Source organism: Falco punctatus, assembly GCF_963210335.1.
Source record: "Falco punctatus genome assembly, chromosome: 20".
Taxonomy (NCBI): domain Eukaryota; kingdom Metazoa; phylum Chordata; class Aves; order Falconiformes; family Falconidae; genus Falco; species Falco punctatus.
In genome coordinates this window covers 2,470,124-2,491,923 of record NC_137600.1, presented here as the reverse complement: position 1 = coordinate 2,491,923, position 21,800 = coordinate 2,470,124, and the positions used below count along the sequence as shown (strand labels likewise).

Here is a 21,800-nt window from a genome sequence, read left to right as displayed (position 1 = left end):
AAGGCCTCGTCCTGTAAAAGCTAACCTTATCTTAAGCCCTTTCCCTTTTCAGGCCAGCAGATACTCAGCACAGGAGCTGACACAACAAGCTTACGTGTTGTTTCAAGAAGCTGCATTCTTACTTGGCAGGCACAGGAGGAGTTATGTCAAGAGCCGCTTATTTCTAATACTGTACAGAGAATTCCTCCCACTGTTTCTTCCAGATGCTGAACAGCTCATTTATTTATTTATTCGGATTAGCTGTATTAAAATATAACATGCTTCCAAATGCTTTTCTCCCCAATTCCCCAAGGATGGCCCTTTCTCATGGGGATGCACGTCCTTAAGTCTTTTAACATGCTTAACTCCCACTGCTTAGAACGAGGGTAAAGTTCCTGACTCCAGGGTACCCGGGATCTCACAGAAAGCTGAAAGCACTTGGTACTGAAGGAGTCAGAAGAGGAATGTAGCATAACACGGGGCAGGGAGACAGCAAAATGTCTGCAGCTTTGCCAGTGACCGTGGCACTGATCTGACTAGCGAGCACCTGAGCAAGGAATTCTTGAGTCTTTAAGCAGGTCCCTGCTGGGCTCAGAATGAGGAAAAGGAGCGGATGAGTGAAAGTGACCCCTTTGAGCCTTATTTGATGATGACTTACCTAGTTTTGAATTTTATTAGACTCGCATCAAAGCGCAGAGACCTTCCAAACAAACCTAGGACGCATGCAACCTTTCATTTGGTGTGGATTGGAGATGTGGGAGGGTGGTGGCACAAAAAAGAAAAGCTCTGGCTGGACCCTGAGGCTGGCTGGCCGGCCACTTGGGTCAGGTTTCCCTGGGCGAGGGGCTTTACTGAAATCCACAGCACAAAGGGAAGCTGAGAGCGACTCCAAGCAGGGCAAGAGCCAAGAGAGTGGTTTCGCTGTGCCCTCTGAGCTGAAGCGACTGCCTTTCCAGGCGGGTGGAGGACAAGCTGCCTTGGTGGCATTAGAGGACCAGTTCCCCACCCGGTGCAGCCCAGCCGTGAGGACCGGTGAGCCTGCCCAGCTGAAGATGCAGATCCAAAAAGCTGCCTGTTCTCTTCAGCCAGGACCTCACCAAGCCAGGACCTGGACGTGAACAAAAGAGGCAAGACGTGGTAGGAAAACATTCTCGTCCACGGTCCCTTACCAAAAAATAAGCCGAGATCTGTAAACACTGTCCCAAGCCCTGAGCCTCCCAGCCTCAGCTCTCCCGGCTGTCACATTGAGATTTAGCTTTTTTTTTTTTTTTTGGGGTGGGGGGGTGGGGGGGTGGCAGGGGTGAGGGGAACACAGAAGCACAAAAGGCTCTACATGTGGGGCTGTCTGCAGGTATCCGGGCTGGAATCAGCATGGGGTCTTTGTAGTTTGCTCTTTCTCCCCCATTGCACCTAAATCAGAGCAGCAGGAACTTTGAAACGGGGGAATACAGTGGAAAAAAAACCCTTTAATTGTCAGGCAAATGGCTTGCAGCGGCCGGTCTCTGGGAATACCGTCGGGCTCACCACCCGCTGGAGCCATTCTCTGTCTTTAAGGGGCTTCGTTCAGGCTACCGGCACTGGGAGACACCGCTCCTCCAAAGGTCTGGCCCTGCTTTACGCAATGCTGTTTGTTTCACCTGGATCCTTTCAACTGTTGTATCACCTGCTTCTACTTCCCCACAAAAAAGAGCAACAGCCCATTAGCGGAGCCACGAGTTTGCCAGTCGACGCTGCTGGGCACGGCCAGACCTTTAGACGTCCTCCCCGTTTTCGTTGAGGGAGATGGTGTGTATCTTGATGGTTGGCACTTTACAGTTTTCATGGACGAGGTTCCCTGAGGTGCCTGCACAGCAGCATTCCTGGAGGAAACCTTTACTTTTTGCTTTGGCCACAGTACAGTCTTTAGCAACCGCGGTTTTTGCAGGCACGCTTTGCACAGCGGAGAAGATCTTCCATTCGCAGACCCTGTCTGATTTGGAAATTTTATAGAAGGTTTCCCCTGAGCCGACAGGGATACGGACCACACCTTTGCCGCTCTCCATGCTTTGGCTAGGGGGATGGTTGAGGTTGAAACTTGGGGATTGCTTCTTTGTCGCTTGCTTCCTTGGGAGGCACTGTGCTCTCAGGACGTTCTGGAATGCTTTCTTAAACTCTTGACTTGAGCATGGATAGATGATGGGATTGATGCAGCTGTTTAAATATCCAAGCCAAAATGTTATTTTAAAAAGTGTGTCCGGGGGTTTGATTGCAGGAAAGAAAGAACCTAAAATGGAAAATACACAGTGTTAAGGCAGAGGCAGTGAGAAATTGCAGGTAACCAAAGAAACTTAAACACTGGAAAAAACCAAATAAGATTCTGTTCTGTCACTGAAAATTTACGACTCAGAGCCCAACTCCTGCAGGAACAAGTCTTCAGAATACATGGTGTCATACAACTACGTGGATGTTTTATCAGAAATCAATTCATCTACTTTATTATACAAGTGTTGTATTCCCATGTACAGCCAGAGAGGAAAGCAGGAGGACTGGTATCAAGAGCAGAAAATTGCTTCCTCCGGGACTTCTAATTCAAGATGAGTTAACCAACTAACAGTCCTATCTAGGAGGTCATCAAAAGGGGTTTCAAATGGCAAGAAAATCACACCATTTCAGAAGTCAGAGTAAGTGGAAAACAGGATTGCTGAGTTGGTTCCTCATTTTGCATTCCAGCTAAAATTTAAAAATAATAAAGTATTTGGCATCCATTTTCCCTTGAAGCTTTTAGGAAATCTAACTATCCACAGTTTCCTGTCTCATAGAATGCATCTAAAATTCAGGTAAGTTAAAGGAAAGGTTCCTTTTTGCATCAGTGAACACTGGAAATTGTTTCATGGGCAGCCCTCGATGATAGATATATACTGATACTTGCAAGGTTACCTCCCAGGGATGATTCAAAGAGCAAGAACTTTGGTGGCTTCGTAATAAGAAAAGTGCTACGGGGATTTTTATTCTATAGAAGGCAGGATAACACTCAGAAAAGTTGAAAACTTTTGACAAAGCTTAGTTAGCATATTGGTGACAGAGCCATAAACTGTGCATTCATTAGTCCTCACCGCCTTGGCACAACAGCAGTCGACTGCAAGTGACCGTGTGAATTGAAAATTAAATGGCATTACTAATACAACTTAAAAAAAAATAGATGCGGGTATATGATAAAGTAGCATTTAATTGTAAGTTATCTGCTGATTTAAAATCTTGGGAACGTTTTTCCTAATGGCAAACCTTTGTGCTTTTGTTTAACTACAGCCTGATCTCCTTACTGCTTGGATAAGCAAGTTTCGAACTTTTAAATGATTTGAATGGGATGTCAGTAAATGCGTAAGAGATTTACCCGTGGAGAGGTGTTATTATACAACTACAGAGACATCTTTAAGATATCAAACCGCTGTTTATGGAGAATTGTTTAAAAATTTGTTGCTTTTCTTGAATGGCACTGGAAAGTGGCCGTTGTAACAAGATCCTGAAATTCTCTTCTTTGGTATTTCTCTTTGCTTAGAAATAAAACCAATATTGTCTGAATGTGAATGAAGCAGAAAACTAAACTGTGTGATGCTGGGGTGGGAATAAGTGATAACAGCATTTCTAAGACCAGTTTTGCAAAATGAATTTAGAACCAGCGAAAGAGAAAGATATTTGCCATATGTTGAAAGGCTGTTCCTTGCCTCCTTTAAAAGCAGAGAAAAAAACAAAGAAACAAAGAAACAAACAAAAAAGTGGTTCTATTCTACCCATGTCAGTGATTAGCTTGGGCACAGGAGGAAAAATGATTTCCCAGAAAACATAATTGGCTGGTTTTGGGCTTTATCATCAAGTTTATATTAAACAGGACTTTCAGCACTGACAAATGCTTGTCTTCCTGCTTCCCCCCGGAAAAATCTTAAGCATGTGCCTGTTGAAAGAAATACTGTGGAAGTTTTAGGCATTGATGCGTTTGTCATCCTCTGCAGTTTAACTCTCTGTAAGCAGCTTCTAAGCTTTACAGGGATCGATCTGTGTGTCGGATCTCCTCTGACTTAGGAAAATCTAATTTTCTGATTTGCTATTGCAGTCAGAGGGTCTCATTGCATTCGGGGAGCTGGTGAACGTCGGTTGGAATCTTTCTCTTCCCATCTTTGTCAAACAAAGATACGGCAAGTGCAGCAAAGGCTTTCAAGTGGCAAAAGCCCGAGAGGAATTCTCAGAGTGTTTTTGCCTGTGTGAGAACGTATCAAAATTTTGCCTGGACCAGAGACACAAATAGTGCAGTGTGATTAATGACGTGCTCGTTCTGCCGAACACGGTCTCTGCTGTGAAAGGCGAAGCGACGTCCCCTGGGCGTGACACCAGCTCCTACCTGCTGAGTGGAGCTGGTGGCCCCAGAGGACACCCTGCTGCCAGGGGAGAGGTGGATGCGGTAGGGTGAGAAGCCTTTCAGTTCTCTCTGGCTGGGGGGAGGTCCCCAAAGACCCAGGCCGCCTGGTGTATGGTGGAGCAGCAGCCAGGCTGAAGCAGAACAGCCGCTGGCGACGCAGAACGTGCCACAGGAGCTCGCTGTGGGTGCTGAAGCAGCTGAACCTCTGATTCCAACCCCAGTTACAACCCAGGCATCAAGCACGAGCCTCACCGCCTCCGTCATTGCCTCTGTGTTGCTCCCAGCTAGCTAGGTACAGTGGTTGCACTATCTGTTTCAATATCAACCTGTTTTTAAGACCAAAAATGTCGTGCTAAAGAAAGCAAATGCTGTTTTGCAGCAAAGCGTGAGCGAGCAGGCATATCCATGACCTAGAATTTTTCTCAGCAAATTAATGCTGCTTTCCTTTAGTGGAAAACAACTAAACAACGTTCTCAAAGAACTTTCTGGCTGAGGTCTTTGGCAGATGAAAAAAACAAAAAACTGAAAGGCTTCTAAATGCCCAAATCATGCTCAATTTTTTCTTTAGTTCCTCATTTAATTGCCGCACATCTACCGCTTTCCCATTTTGTGTTAAGACAAAAGGTGAAACAAATCTCAGTTTGGGGAATCGGCTGTGTGAGGCTGAGTGTAAAAATGGGTAAACAATAACAATTCCTGTTTGCTGCAACCTCTGGCTCGCTCTAAATGGAATGCTAGTGCCTTGCCAAAGCCGGTTAAAAATAGAAAATAGCCAGTGTCAGAGTTTGCCTCCTGCTCTTTTTTTGGGGTGGGGATCTGCATGCTAATTTATTAATGTAACCTTTTTTGGTTCATCAGTGTGGAGACTTGTTGCCCTGGAACAGCATGCAGTGAAAAGAGAGCTCAGCAGCTTGAACAGCGCTCAGATTTGCCGTCTGCACACCCCATCGCGCGCTGCCTTTAACGCTGCCTGTCCCGTGGGGGGCACAACTTGGGCTGTAGGACCGTCCCCTTGCTCTGCCATCCATTTGGATGGGCCAGGCAGTGATGTTTCATCAGTTTGGATCAAATAAAGCTCCGTCTCCAGGCTTCATTATCCCTGTGTGTTGTCCTGTGAATGAAACATGGGTCAATAGCGAGAAATACGGTCGGTAGGGCTGAGGCTGGAGCTGGTAGTCAATGGACTACCAATATCTGTCACACAATATGTAACGGAGCTAGATGTAAAATCAGCGTGGAAATAATTTGGACCCTCTTACACACACCGCTGGCTTGTTCAACTTCCAGAGCAACGTAATCACGGTCAGCAGCTCTAAACCTTGAGCCACTGGATTGTTGTGAAGGGGACAAATCCACATTTCTCTCTGTCTGATGAGCAAAATCCTTCTGTACGCCTCAGGACTGCCGTGAGGAACTATTGACATCTCAGCATTTGCTTAGTGCCGCTGTAGAAGTGTGATGTCCTGTTCCAGAGGGCCGTGGAAAGCAACTTGCCCTTCTACTGCAGACACCTGGTTACCCCTGGACCTACAGGAACCTGCCCTGATCTTTCCCGTTGTCCACCTGAGGATCTGGCAAAAGGGGAAAAAATACTGTATTCTCCAAGTCCTTGGGAAATCGTGTTGCTCCCCACAGAATGCTAAGGATGCATTCTTTCCTTCCAGGCCTTTAATATTCAGCGATGTTGCTGTCCTGATTAATATCAGCAGGTGATGTATGCGGTAGCAAGCGGAGTTGTTCTCAAACCGTGCTGCTCAGCCCGGTGATGAAGGGCTCTGTTCTGCACGCTGAGGCATGGCAATGGGCACTGCCTGGCGGGCCAACGCAGATAGGTTTGGAGTAGCAATAAAACATAGGCTTTGCATTTTTTTTTTTAAATGCATAGTTGTAATTAACCATGAGAGTAAACACCGGAATGGTGAATTCTCTCTTCTTCAAGGTGTACAGTAGAAGACTGTTTCCCACGGAGTAGCGAGGTGGCATGGAGAAGCCAGGTGGGACCAGGGCGAGCAGCTCAGAGCCTGTGCCCATCCAACCCTTAACGACTCGGCGGCTGCCAATTAGTGGCAGCTTAGACACTTGCCTACTAGGAGCCATGGCTGAGAAAACAGAATTATTAGAGCACCTAATTCTCCAGAGCAAGCTTTTCCAATTCTCTCGCTCTCAGCTGGGTGTGATCGTAGATGAGTGGAGTGGTGTCATCCAGGGGTCCTCAACAGAGCTGGGGAGCGAGCAGCCGTCGAGAAGTGAAAAGTTTTCTTTCTTAAAACTGATTCTGCATCCTATTCACAAGCCTCAGTGTCTTCCCCACTACACTGGCAGGAATAAAATGGTAAATAGTGGCAAAACTGGTAACAGTTTAGAGGCTTCACCTTGCATCCCTGCAGTCTCTGCTGGAGGAACAGGAAAGAAAACCTCAACAGATCTCTGAATGCCTTTGGATTGTGGATTAACTAAATGATGCTTGAATTCCTGCTTTGTTTTCAAAAGGTTGAGGACTCTCAAGTGCCAGTAGCACAATTCAATTGCTTGTGATATGAAAATTAAATAAAATGAAGTGTGCCCCTAGCCTCCTGAGATCCTTTGCCAGTAAGTATTTCATCATTCACCCCTGAAAATGTCAGGATTGCATTCCCTTCCTTCCACCATTTATTTGCCTGTTTGTCATCTCAAAGTTTCTTCAGATCCGAGTGAGAAGTTTTCCATCTACCTCCCGGTGAGTAAGCGCCAATTCAGTCACAAAGATGTAATTTGACTTTGTCACTTGTCAGAAGTTACAGAGCTGCTTGATTATAGGTTGTTTAAACCCCAGTACTGATGTCGTGCGCTGTTTCACTGATGGACAGCAGAGGGATTTAGAAGCTGCCAGACTACAGAAGCTTGTGTTGTTTACTCTGCATCGTCTCTGTCAGCACCGTGGGAGTAAGATCCCATCCATTTTTGTGACCCATAGAGCCTCGGTGGGTTAAAACCCATCTCTGCTGCTAGATCTCGCAGCTCAGTTTAGCTTGGCTGCTTTTTTCCCCCCTTTTATGTTGGATGGCACCAATGCAAAGCTTGAGTCGGAGCAGAGGAGAAGGCAGGCAGGCAGTGACCACGGGGGTGCATGGGTGATGCTGGGGCTGTACCCATATGCGATGAGGGAGCAGCAACAACCTGCAGAGCATCATGCCCGTGCATTCAGAGCTTGCAGCGAGTAGCTGCCTGCAGTACCTAGATGTCAGCAGCTGCAGGCTCCGCTCAGAAGACACCAGCAGTGCCTGTGATGCCTTGTGAGCAGAAAACCAAACAGTGTTTGTTAGCATCATGTTATCAGGGCTTAAAGTGGCTGAGGGCATCAGGAGAAGTACCCGTTCTTAACTGTGTGCAGAAGTCAAACAAAAATCCTGGCATCTCTCGCCTCTGACGTGTAGGAAATACGCCTCTGTGCTCACAGCAACCTGGGAACAGGGACAGTGGTTTGGTTTACAGGGAGGCAAAGCTTAAAACTCAGGTCCTGGGATCTGCCCTAAAGGGGTCAAGCTAGAGGGCAGCAGCTATTCCAAAGCAATTTCCTGAAGGATGCAGGGATGAAGCACAGAGGAGCAGTGATGTCCCCACACAGATGAACTCTGTACCAGGGGCACCCTCAAACTCTCACGAGACAATCTGCTCCGCAAACATGGATAAATGCCTTACAGCCTGCGTTCCCAAGCTCAATGTTAGCACTGAACTTTATTCCATAAGAATGGCATTCTATACTGCATTTCGGGTCAAAACACAAACCACCCTCTGGAAAATATATAGATATATACATATGTATTGCCGCAGCCATGCGACAGCTGCGCTGGTATGTATATGCTGTCCCAGCACGTCTCACCCTGCTGCTCCCTTATGGGAAGTATTTTCTGTGGGAATGAAAAAAAAAAGGGGATCAGAGAATCCTTGACCAGGAGGAAATGCTTCTGGGTTCTGTACAATCTAATTAACGCAACAAATGCAGACCAGCGGTTCACAGACGAGAGGGAGGGTAAAAGCTGGCATCACATTTACAGCTGTGCCTGTCCCAGGGCCTGGAATATTGCAGTTTTCAGGATTCCAGGGGGGAAATGAGGGTGACTTTGTGCCTAGATATCCCCGAGTGAGAGTTTGTTTTTCTTCACAAGGGCCTGAGTTTGCTGCTTGAAGCGAGGAGGAGGAGGGTGCAGGTGTCTGGACACAGGTGGGAGGTGGAAAGGACAGGCAACAGGAGTGGGTCACTCTGGGGACGGTGCTCTGGTGATTTGGGTTTTTTCAGACCTAGTTTATGCTCTGTTTTGTATTGTAACCACTTAGGATGGATGATATTTCTGGCAAAGAGCAAACGTCTCAGCAAGCAACTATTTCCAGATTCACTGTGGGCAGCTGCAGATTTAAAAAGCTGATAAAAAACCATGGGAAGGTAAACTGAGGTTTTGTTACCCTTGTAAACTGAAATAATCACATTGTTTTACAAATCAGTTTCGTTGTCATTGAAATTCCAGCTCCCATGCTGTTACTGCAGTGGAATGATTCTGGATCCTGTTGCTCACATTTTTAAGATATTTGATATCTGTCCCGAAGCCCTCGCTCTCAGAGTCAGGCACTTACAACAAAATCTTAGCTTTCCTTTAAAAATTAGAAAAAAATCTCACGCGGGTGGTTGGGGGAATAGTTTGAAAAGGTGTGTCTGTCTCAGCCTGGCTCACGAGTTCGTCACTCTGCAGTTGACGGTCATGATTTTGGAATCCTTGGGGTTAGCAATACAGGAGTGATCTTCAGCAAAAGCTGAGCATCTCTCCCTTACGTACCCAAACTGAAGATAAATCCTGACATTTGCTGGGCGGGGTGGGAGAATCACTCATACCGCCTTTCAGTCACTAAATCCTAAATTGCATCACGACATTTGAGAGCAAGTGAAAAGTTACATTCTTGGCTCATTTACTCCAGGGACTTGCAAGCGGTGACTACACAAAGCAGGGACGTAAAGCAGGAACGTCTTGGAGACAAGGACAAACCCCTGACAGGTTGTGCGGGCAGGAGAGCCATAGAAGTGAGTCACGAAATGTAGCACAACTGACTCTACTTTCTTTCTCTTGTTTTCAGTGTAAAATGCTATTAATATCGCCAATCCCTTCCGCTGCTTTGCTGGGCTATGAGTCAGTGGGACACAACGTTTCAGGACTCGGTGACGGTGGAGAAATGTTGGCCACGGGGATGTCAGCAAGATCTTTGCCTTTGGCTTCAGTCTAGCTGAGTTTATGAAAAATACCCCTTGTGATTAGCACAAAAACCCCAACACCACTACCACCACCCCAACCCCAAATTTGCCAAGGAAATACCTTGGCTATTTATCTTCATGGCTTATTCTGTCCCCATTCAATGGCTTAACACACACACACACGCTCCCTGACTCAAGGAGTGCAGACACCCTTCTTCTCCCTGACCTGCGCTCCAGAGAATGAGCTGAGGCTTTATTCAGTTTTGGTCTTTTTTTCCTTTTATTTCTTTTTTTTTCTTTCTTTTTGTCACTGTGAGAACGTAGTGAAATGCTGATGTGGGGAATCTAGCTCTGAATATTTCCTTTATGGCAGGAGTTCAGCATTTTCTGAAGTGAAAACTTTGTTGAGGGTTATGTTGTCAGAGGTTTTATTAATTTTATTTTATTATATTATATTATTATCAGCTCAACAACGAAAAGAAGGGGGATTCAGATCCTTGTTTCTCTGAATATCTGGACATCCCAGCCGTGGCAATGTCGAAGGCAGGGTGCAGGCTGCTTGCCTTATTCTCTGCCCTCCAAGTAAAGGGGTAGCAGGGACAGGAGGATCCTGTGCTTATATTTACTAATATCACTTATATTTACTAGACCATCCATCCAGTTCTAAAGGAGAAAAGAGATGATTCATTAAAAGGAGTGAAGCTATTTCCCTTCTGCATGGGGAAATGCCAGGACAGTGATTCCCTGCAAGGCTGGTGCTATTCTGCACAGCTTCCCAGGAAACTTTTGCTTTCTCTTCCGTACTTTCCTCATCAACAGACTCCTTTACCCTTCCGTCATGTAAACACCTTCTCTTTAACCCTGCCTTCACGGGATAAGACAACACTACGCATCGCTTCGATATCATCAAAATTGTCTCAATTCTGCAGAAAGCGGCGGTTTGTTCAGCACCTGGTTAACGCGCAGCTGAGGGCTCCCAGCGCCCTGCTGCCGCACGCCGTGGCTGCTCCCATTACACCGCTGCTTAAGCTAGGGGGGACGGATGAATCACAAGCACTGCCTTTCTGTGCCCCCCCAAAAGACGCTAAACCCTGTTTTTAACCTGCTTTCAGAATCTCACACCAGTTGGAGCCTGTGTTACTCTGAGACGCTGTTCCCAATTTTTGCTCATTAAAACGCCGCTGCCTGCAGGAGGCAGCAGGAAGGGAAAGGCGTGAATTGCAGGGTATGAACTTCAAGACAGTAGCAGTTATTTGAACTCCTGCTGTGATAAGACGGGGTGAAGCAGACACCCTAGCTTTTTCTTCCCTGACCTGCCTCTGTCATGTTCTGGCTCACGATGACAAAGGAACATGGTCCGAAGCCGGTTACTTTGACAGCGCGTGGGCAGGACGCAGGGTGCCTTGTCCAGAAGCTGTGGGAGCTGCTCTGAGCGTGTTCCGTCAGCAGAACACATTGAATCAAGGCTCGGATGATCGTGAAAAGGCCAAGAGGCCATAAAGCTGTATCTGATAGGTGTTTCACCGGTACCAAAAAATGAGCCGGGTCCTGGGGGAGCTTCACCTTAACAGGCAAAGCGGGAGCTTTGTGTTGTCCTGGCATTGCAACGTGGAGGGGGACAGGTCGGTCGTGACCGAGGTAAATGAATTCCTGTGTCTGACGTTTCTGTCATGTCTGGCCAGCTCTGCCTTCCCAGGATAAGTTTCCCATTTACGGCTGACTGGACTGGGTATGAACTCGTGCCTCTGGAGCCCAAGGTGCTATAGGTACATCAGCCACCTTATTAAAAGATATCACAAGTGATGATATGGACAGCAACTGCAAACCTCACTGGGGAACAGAGGGATAAATCCACCAACCTCTACATGTTGGTGCATGTTCCTACTCCTTCCCCTGTGACCTCCTGACACATTGCATCCATGGCAGAGACAGAAAAAGGCATTTTTCTGGTTTACCTCTAGTGAAAGTAGAGAGTCATTCTTTTTGACTCTAGTCAAACAACTACCACTAAATAGTAATTAGAAACTAGCTGCAGCCGGACACATGGACAGGATTAGAGGATTCCCATGACAGTGTTTGTGTCAGTTCACAAGACTGGTTTGCTGCTCTACTACAAATATAAATACCTTCCAGTGTATCCTCTTTTCTGCTCTCTCCATCATGAGAGTGACTGTCAAATGCTAAAAGCCTTCCTCTCTCTCGCCCAATTTAGTAATCTGAATTTTTTTCCCTGTGATGCCCTGGCTCAGAATTTCCCTTTTTTCTTTTTTTCGGCTTTTGAAAGCAACATCTACAACCAGATTTAAGCTAGCTTGCCACAGAAGGTGGACAATGGGCAAAGCTCTGTGGGTTTGTTTGCTTCTGAGGGTTTGTTGAGATGAACCATCCATCAAACTTGGGACCATTTTTGTAATCCCCAAACTTTTTTTTCTTTTCTCCATCAGTTCTGTGCGTGTTTCACCTCAAAATGACCTGTAAGCACTGTCACCTATGTTTCTAAGCCGAAACCTGAAAAATTCCCAGAGCAACCCGTGCCTCCCAGTTACAGGAGAGTTCTGCTCTGTCAGTTGTAACCTCACCCCCAACGTCACCTTGAAAACTGGTGCCATCACCTGGGGCTTGCACCGAATCTCTGAACTCTTCTAGCCCGGAGTATTTCTTACTATATCTGTCCACCTGCCTATAGCCCTTTCTAGCAACTGGAAGAGGAAAACAACACGCCAGAAATGAAAGAAACATGCCGTGTGGCAAATGGTTGTTGCAGAGGGCCAGCGCCCAACAAGCCTTAATTGTCCAGATGAGCCTCATCTGTGGCTGGTACCCACAAACCCTCTGCCCAGGGGCTCAGGAGCTGCATATAAGCTCAGGCTTTTTTTCTGTGTCCTCTTTGAGGGATGTAGGCAAGCTCAGGCTTGTTCTTTCCTTGCTGTGTTTTGTTGTTTAGTGTCTGGTGATTACTGGAATGTCAGCACAACCTGGTCCAGGTGCCTGCTCTACCTGCTGCGGCTCAGGTAGCGTGAGGGTGTGTTTTTTGGGGGGACACACAGAGGTCCTGCATCTCCTGTTGTCCCCCCTGTTCCTGGGCTGCCCTCCCTCCTGGAGCAGCCCTGTTTAAGTCCTCCCAGGAGCCTGTACTTGGGTTTCTAGTTCAGCTTTGTGTAGCCCCTCTTTGCTGGTCTCTCAGAGAATATGGTTGCTCCAATTTGAAAAGCGATGTTGCTTATTTTAGTGCAGGGCTTTTTTTGCCCCAAGATTGTAACAAAGTATTTTTTTTTGCCCCAAGATCCCAAAGAATTTTGTTTTCCCCTGAGCTTTTAAAGAAGGTTGGTTTTTCTTTTTCCCCTGAGATTTTTAAAGAAGGTGTGGGCTTTTTTTTTCTCCTGAGATTTTAAAGTTGGGTTTTTTCCCTGAGATTTTAAATAAGTTGGTTTTTTTTTTTCCCTGAGATTTTAAATAAGGTTGTGGGGTTTTTTTTGCCCTGAGATTTTAAAGATTGGGTGGGGGTTTTTGCCCTGAGATTTTAAAGGAGGCTGGTTTTTTTTTTTTTCGCCCTGAGACCTTAAAGAACTTTGGGAGGAGAAGCAGGATTTCACTTTATAGCTCACTCGGGGAAAAAAACCCCACCCTTGGTGATAAGAAGGTTCTGGCTAATGTAGAAAACAAAAATGCAGCTCTTTCACCTGCTAGTCCTCCTAGTTAGATCATAGGCCTTAATTCCCTTCAGTAAAGCAGTGTATTCTTGTTCATGTAAAGGAGTGCATAGGGCTCGTGCCACCTGGCTTGTGCTCCTAGCTATTTGGAGTGCTTTAGTGTACTTCAGTTTTGAGAAAGGAGCCAAAGGTGCAGTAACCAAGTGTGAAGGTCAGCACTAAAAAGCTTTTATAGCTGTTCTTGCCACGTAAATTAATGTGAGGGGATGTTACATGGGGATGCTCGAGCCACTCATAAGTGGCTAGCAGTTGGGAATATGGTGATTGAGTGATGCAGAAGAGAAATGAGACTAAGGAAGTGATGCAACAGGTGTAGATGATATGTGAGAGCAATAGCTCTAAAGTGAGCAGGGAAACATCCTTTTCAGGTGTCTTCTCTGGAGGGCTGAATAATAGATTACTTGGGTGGGGTGGGATGCTCTTGTAGCCTGCTTGGTGCAAACCTGGACTAAACAAGTGCTTAAGGAGGCAAGTATATCCAGAAACTAACATTTCCTTCTCTTGAATATACCCCTTCTATACTTCTATGGAAAAGCGGATGCCTAGTGTGGAATGAGGCAAGACTGGTGGACGTAGCTGAAAATCTGTTTGCAAAGCAATTGCAGGCAGCCGCAGGTGTGCGCGGACACCAGGCTTGCTCTGCAGGCTGATAGCGTTGGGCACGATTGCTCCTAGGCAGAGGCATTTGTGAAGGAATTGCCCAGTAAACGTGTTTCAGCAAGGGTTTTGCAGCTTTTTGGGGTACTAGCGAGTCGAAGGAAGGTCTGCAGAATAAAAAAACATTTCATACCGTCAGACTTCTGCTGTGGAGCAGAGACAGCGCTTGAGCTGGCTAAGAGCAAATGTCACACAGAGGCTGGTGGGCATAGGCAAAGGTCCTCACAGTTCTTGCTGGCTCTTAAATAAACTCCTGCTTAGGTGCTGTCGCTGGCTCTTACCCTGCATTTTGTTCAGCCTAAAGTGTTCCCTAAACTACCATGGAAAAGGGCCTCTCGTTGCACTGGGAAAGCTACATGTCTGGAGAGGAGCTGAGATTTCATTAGGGGAATACAAAGACAGCAGATCTAGTTGGGACAATAGTTTTTAAAACAATTTGTGGAGACGTGTTAGGTTCAAAGAAGTTTTTACAGGAAAACTGTGAGACTAGGGACAGATCCACTGTTCAGCTTAAAGAGGGAGAGAAAGGGCATGCAGAAATGAAAACCTGACTTCTTCCAGGGGACATCAGCTGTTTTGACACCTTTATGTTACAGAAGTTTTGTGAAGGGTGGGCTTATGCTCCAGCATGCAGAGAAAAAAACAAGTCTTAACCTCATTTATTTTCATGCAACAGGATAATTGTTCCTTGGCTTACTCCATCAACATCAAAGCCAAGTGAGAATAAGGTGTATTGGAGGATTGGACTGAAAGCCTTTGCACAGACCCTTTGTCTGCAATGAAGCATCCAAGAAGGTAAGAAAGACATTAAAAATTGCAACTGGCACCCTTACACACCAATTTCAATTAAGATATTGTCTTATGTCAGGGATACTCAAATCGTTTCTCCCAGTTAGTTTTGGCAGATCTGCCGATATGGCTCTCATGCCTTTAACCCCTCTAGATATCCTTCTGTCACTCTTGCCATACACCTCAAAAGTTTCTACCCCCATTCATTATACGCTTTAGCATGCCTGGTGTTTCTTGTTTTAGAGCGGTTCTGGGCTGTTGTTGTTGTTAATGTTGATGCTAATAGATGTGAGGATCTTGAAGATGATGTAGACCACAGTAAAATAAACTTATGCTTTGGGAACTTCTGCATAAGAGTGATAAGCACCTGCCAGTTGTCTGAAGTGGTTTGTGTTGCGTAATTTAAGAATGTCTCATGGGGCCATTTATAGGTCTGTCCCATGGCCACGAAGCTTCAGAGCTGCTTTTCTGCACAACAAATTTCCCGTTGCCCAGCCAGCTGTGTGCTGAACTCCACGGCTGCCAATGGTTCCAGCAACGGGGTGTTCTGCACACCTGAAAACTGACCTCTGCCGCCAATCCGGTGTGTGATCCTAGATCACACAGTGTGTGATCCTAGCCGGATCACTTTGCCTCTCTATGCCTACCTTCCCCTGTCGGCAGGGAACAGATCTGAACGGGGTTACTACCTGTAGGAAAGTGGTTTGCGTGGTGTAGAGTGCCATATGCAGGCATCTCTGGGTCAGGGTGGAACAGCCTGTGTTTCCTTGGTATTTTTTTTCTCAATACTTTTTTGTGCCACTTGTCTGTTTAATAGCTTTTTGTCTCTAAATAAAAGTTGCAAATAGGTTTTGAAGTACTTATTATATGCTTTAAAAATAACCTAGTAACCCCACAAAGACAGGGAAACGAACCTCAAGAAAGCTCCCTTATAAGGGATCAAAGGAAGATGCAAAGCCACTCTTGATTCCAGAAAATGTCTTAAATCCAAAGCAAATTAATTAACAGCAGCTCTGTGTGGGCAACCACGTTTGCAGATGAAAAGTGTGTTTAGTGCGTTCTTGCAAACCCTTTTTGGGTATGTTTCAGGCATCTTGGCAACCAGCATTCCAACGTGCTGACATCCTGGCCAACACGAGCCAGGCCTTTCAGGGCTCCTCCTTATGAAACATCTACACATCCCTTACTCCAGCACTTCCTAGCACTGACCGACAAGAGATGATTGTGTGTTTTGGGGGTTTTCACATGACAACATTAGCAACAGGATTTTGTGAAGCCATCTGGTCATCTTGGTAAATCCAGTAGAGCTTAATTGAAAAAGAAGAGCTTTTTATAAGTTTTTTTGTTGTTTGTTTGTTTGTTTTTTTTTTTTTTAAATAAAATCCCCAAATTTATATTCCCATGCTTAGGTAAGGCTGTTTTTAATTTTTCTTCATTGCACACATTATTCTGTTACTAGCTAAAACTTCCACGCAACCTCACTTTGCTTTTCCTGCACAGCAGAAGCCCTTTCCGTAAGAAAAGCTACTGAAATGAGCAAATCACAGATTTAAAGTTCCATGTTTCAAAACCAAACAGTACAGCTTCTGCAGAGCAAACTTCAGCGTGATGTGCCGCATACGTCACGCTCAGATATAGGTATGAAATTAGTATTCTGCTTTTAAATCCTAAAATTGCATCAAAGGTGTCTGAGCAAGGTTTAATTAAAATTCTAATTACTACTTTATATTTCAGTGATAGCAAAGCAGAACAAATCCCTGACTTTCCTCCCCTTCAGAATTATAACTGGTGAATAAATATTCATATTCAGCGTGATGGTTGAAGCCAGTGTTTGGCCAGTGGGCTCAGTGGGTTTCCACAATAGATGCAAGCCAGAGAAGTATAAAATTAGTTTGAAGGGTCCTCACTGCTGTCTTCTGACTGGTCATACGGTAAATTAAAAAATACATCCTTTTCATTTGGAGTATGGCACATCATAGTGTGAGTTTCCTGATAGGAAGCTGATTATTTTTTTTTCCTTACAGTGGGAAGTATTTAGGTGCTGAGCGCTCCAGGAGGGTCTAGCCCCAGGTCTGTGAATGCCTACTTGGACCTTGAATACGTTTTTATCATCTTGACCTTTTCCATATTTTTATTTTCACCTTTTCCATATTTCTATCTGTCTTGACCTTTTACATATTTTTATCTTGACCTTTTACGTATTTATATCACCTGAAGAACTGGCTGCCAACAGACATAAACAACACATCTTATTGTTCTTAGAGCAGAGCTGGTCAGAAATAAGTCCTAGTTCTGAAAGAGTATTTTCTATATGGAAAAAAAAAAAGTGCTAAATCCTTTCTGACACTTTCATAATTTTGTGTCTCATCACCGGCAATGTTTTGTTTCATTATAGACTCTCATTTTTTAGGTTCACTGCTTTGTAATGGTGAATGTTTTGATTTTGACAGCTTTGCAATAGAAAATTATTCTCTCAGAGCTTTTCTAAAGGGCATTATCCTACATGGGCGCAAACACAGCCCTCCCTGTGGGGAAGGTGCTGTAAAAGGTAGAGGGTTTTGCTTTACTTACCGAGAGGCATCACTACAAAAAACGGAAGCCAGCAGAGAACAAAGCATCCCACAACTATTCCCAGAGTCTTGGCAGCTTTCTTTTCCCTGGAGAACTTGAGGAGCCGCACGGAGAAATGATGCTTGCTCTTGGGGTTGGATGCTGATCTGCTGGCCTCGGGAGCGTTTTTGCGATGGATCCGTAGGGTCACTGCTTCAGAACGGGATCTCTCTGTCTTCAGACCAGAAGTCAGACCTTTGTTTTCCCTTTTGGCCACGACGTACACTCGGCAATACATCACCAAGATAATAGTCAGGGGGAGGTAGAAGGAGCCGAGAGCGGAGAACAACACGTAGCCAGGCTCCTCGGTGATTTGGCAGATGGTCTCGTCTTCTGGGGCTGGTTCCTTCCAGCCAAAAAGAGGTCCGATGGATATCACCAGAGACAGTGCCCAAACGCACAGCAGTGCCAGGAGGCCCCTCTTCTCTGTCACTATACTTGGGTATCTCAGCGGGTAGCTCACCCCGATGTATCGGTCTATCGAGATGATACAGAGGCTCATAATGGAAGCAGTGCAGCAAAGGACATCAACAGCTGCCCAGATGTTGCAGAAGATCCTCCCAAAGACCCAGTAGCCCAAAATCTCCATAGTAGCTGAGAAGGGCAGGACAGTGGAAGTCAAGAGGAGGTCAGCTACGGCCAGGTTAATTATATAGTAGTGGGTAACACTCTGAAGATGCCTGTGGCAGGCTACAGAGAGGATAACCAGAATATTACCCAAAACCCCAAAAACAATCAGCCCTCCTAGTATAACGCCTAGTAGAATGGCCTTTGAAATGTTCACGGGCCCCACAGAGTGGGTGCAGTTGGAGCAGTCGGAGGAGTTTCCAGGGAGGAAGGCCATGGTGAGTGTCTGGTAATGTTCATGCGAGGCCGTTGTACCTCACCCCCTGTTCAGGTAGAAAGAGTGATGAGATCAGTTCTTGGAAGGTCCCACAGGCAACATTTGCCTGGCTTTGCTGGGGAAAAGAGTTTTTAAGAACGTCTTAGAAGTGCAGCACCAGGGACAATGAGAAGGATCCAGAAGCATGTTAGAAAAACTGCCTTGCTGCCTAGGGTTTTACTATGATAGCACAGTCAATAGCCACCATTTCCAAGTCAAATTTAGCTCCTTTTGCATTTTTCTTGGGGTGCAGAAGTGAGGCTACACAAAACTGAGGCTATTTATCCTGCTTTCCAGGATTATGTGATGAGAAATATCAGAACTGCGGGTTGAAATCATTTCTGTCTCTTTGGGAAGATTCAATATTTAAGTAAAATGAATATTCCAGAGGGCCTCAAATTTAAGAGTGACCCAAGAGGGAAATCACTGATGCTTTTAATTACCTTCTGGCTTGGAAACCTGATTAGGTGGAGATGGCTGCTGCTCTTCCTGCTCAGCAATGTCATTTGAGATACCTGCCACTGCCCATCTTCAGGGTCTGAGGTGTCCATCAAAGCTTGTCCGTGCTGTGGAGCAGTTGTCACTTGAGGTCCTGGACTGCGAAATAAGGTTCATTTACATCAGCTTCTGGCTTGCTCTGAAGGGGAGAGTGAAGTTTGCTGTATCAGGGATGCATGCTCTTGTGCTTTTTGCAGATCATCAGCGCCCTGAAGGAGACAAAGACACAAACAATATGATTCCCAGAAGCGACGCTCACTTACTGCTACGGTTCCCATATAAGAATAGAGTGGGAGGCTATTTTAGGGAGCCTTCCTCAGGCTGGTTTCAGCCAGTGGAATCAACCTTTTTCAGCCCAGTATTGTTTAACAACAGCTAAGAGACCAACGTGGATTTTGGTGCCTGAATTTTCTCACCACGTCCCCAGCAGCAGTCCGTTCCCCTCTAAGGGACAGCAATCAATTCTAATTAGCAGTTCACCTGCAGAGACCAGTTCTAGGAGAGAGAGAAACCTGTGGGACACAATTCAGGTCTACAGACTGAGAAGCAGGTTTAGAAGTCCAGAATTGAGCTGAAGATTTCTTTATTAAGTGACTCCTTTACCCACTGAAATGCTCATTAGCCCAGCTAAACTGCCCGTTTTAGAAATCTATAGGGAAAAGCAATTCCTGCCAAGCAGAAGATGTTGCAGGGAACAAGTTTCCTACTGAGTGACACAACATTTCAGAGTATCTGGAAGCCAAGCTCAGCTTTAGCTGACTAAATATGGAGAAAAGGTACATCAGATGGAAAAGTGAGGGTGAGCCTGGGGACTGGGGCACGGGGGGCACGAAGGGGAACGCTCCGAGTGTGGGCTGAAAAGCCTCCCACAGCCCCTAGGTGTGGGTATAGTATTTGCATCCAAAATACTGATCAGACGTGTGAAAAACCACTGCTAAGGCTACCCCTGTTAAAGCTGAGGTAAGGTAAGGCTCTGTAAGCGTCCCAATATTTAGGTCTTTCAGAGAAGTTCCTGGGAATCGCAACTGTGTGCAAACACTGAGCAGCAACAACTGCCACAGAGCTGAAGCTCAAACCTGAATTTTCTGGCAGGCAAAGGCATTTAGAACTCTGACCCCCTGAAATTCCCAGTTCACAAGCAGGGAGGATGGGGGAGGGGAGACAAAAAGGTGTTGCACTGTGGGAATTCTCCTTCCGTGCAGTGAAACGGAATGGGATCTTCTCGTTTCTTTCCCGTGAGAGGGAACAAGTTGAAGAAAAGGACAGATTTTACTAAGCACATCTATGAAAAGCGACTGTAGCATCAAGCATCTCTAACAATTACAACTGTGGTTGCTATAGGGCTGATGGTGGGCTAGAAAATTAAGAAATTATCAAACTTGATTTTTTTTAAGCACATGAAGCAAAACTTCCCAGTAAGTCAAGGAGATGCAGCAGAAAGGACGGACAGATTCATGCTCAAACCTGACCAGATAATACTCAGCTTGCAGAGAGGGATGGTTGGGGGAAGAGCAGACCCCAGACTCCTGTGCCTGCCCCAACCCACACTCACCTCTTCAGTCTCTAGAAGGCAGCACAGCTCCTCTGAGCATCTGGGAAGGAGATCCACAGCACAATGCAGCAGACTCCTCTCTTCGTGCAGGGTTGGGACTCAGTGCCTGAAAATCCACCGCTTTTCTCCCTTTATTTCCCCACCAATATTTTGAGGGCTCACGGTTGCACTGATTCCCTGTATCCCAACGCTGGTGAGGGGCTTGGCTCCAGCATCCCTCAAGGGATCTCTCCCCAGTTGCAGTGCTCAGCTCCACACTGTCAAGGAGCAGCAGTAACTTTACTGCTCTGCTGATGTAGCAGGCAGTATCCTTGCCATTACCGTAATCTCCTGCCATTCCCGTATTGCTCAGAAAGAAAGAGCACTTCATCTGATGACAAGTGGTATTTTAAATACTTATTTCCGCGCCCCCCCCCCCCCCCCTCCCCCCCCCCTTGCAAGCTACCTGTTCCTGCAGAGATCAGAGAACAGGAGCCAGCTGACAAGCTCCTCTTTATAGGCTAACAACTAATTCTTGTGATATAAAAAGAGAATTACCTGCCAGGCAAACCGAGCACAAAAAAAATAAGAAGGAAAGACAGACACACTGACCAGGCAATCTGTGTGGTGGGGCAAAGTACCAGGGCAGGCAGCACAGCTAAATGGACATGGGGGTTTAGGTTTTAATCTGCCTTGAGCAGAATGTGCTGTTGAGGTGAGGTTGATTTTTCCTGTGGCTTTTTAAACTGCATTTTTTAAAAAAGTGCCCCCAAAAATGGTGTCCTGAAGTAAAAGGAGGGAAGCAGAGCACAGGCTGGGATTTTACAGCCAAAGGAAAACAATTCCCGCAGCTGCAGGGAAGCAGATGAGCTATGTACCTGTTCTTGCACAACAGTCTCTCCACCACCCGCTCCGAGGCAGTAACTTTGAGAGGGAACGTTTTCTTGTTGGATTCATGTGTTGCATGAACAGAGGTAAATATAAAAGTGATGCTCAGGCTCCCCCAGGAGAGCACCGAGTGCAGAACCGGGCTTCTCGATAACCCTCATGACTGTTCCAGCATCTCTAGACTCTGCTTTCTTGGATAGCCATTGCTACTAGAAGGGAAAAAATATAAAAGCAGCTAACACAAAATGTGCAATTTGTGTAGAGTTTGGGAAAGCGTAGTCATCCTGACCTTATTGCAGTTCCAGCTACTGTAGCATTTGCAGTTGCTGACGTTGAACAAAAGACCCCCCAAGAGGAAATTGCAAGGGGGGTGGGGGTGGAAGAGATGAGAACTCAAACTAATCTTGAGGACCTTGTGAACTGCAGGAATGGGAGGTGATTTCGAACGGCTCAGCTTCGATTTCTCCATGGCTTTCTTGGCACCTGCGCTACTTGCTCTGTAGGTGCAAGGCTTGTTTTTGAAGGCTGCTTGGAGCGTCAGGCTGTACCGTGGTCCTTCCCCGAGGGCAGAGGATGTTGGGAGGGAGCAAAGTCGAAATGAGTAAAGGAAATCTTGAGTTACTAAAGACACTTAAAGACCATGATTC

The 21,800-nt window shown here is 46.0% G+C and overlaps 1 protein-coding gene across 1 annotated transcript; it reads right to left on the bottom strand.

Moving 5' to 3' along the window:
* Positions 1-1,258: 1,258 nt before the first annotated feature.
* ADRA1A (adrenoceptor alpha 1A) lies at positions 1,259-20,691 on the bottom strand. Its single transcript, XM_080370322.1, has 3 exons — positions 20,287-20,691; positions 17,315-18,943; positions 1,259-2,242 (listed from the first exon to the last, which is right to left on the bottom strand). Exons 2-3 carry the CDS (start codon positions 18,195-18,197, stop codon positions 1,731-1,733), a joined length of 1,395 nt encoding a protein of 464 aa, XP_080226448.1. The 5' UTR covers positions 18,198-18,943; positions 20,287-20,691; the 3' UTR covers positions 1,259-1,730.
* Positions 20,692-21,800: the final 1,109 nt, after the last annotated feature.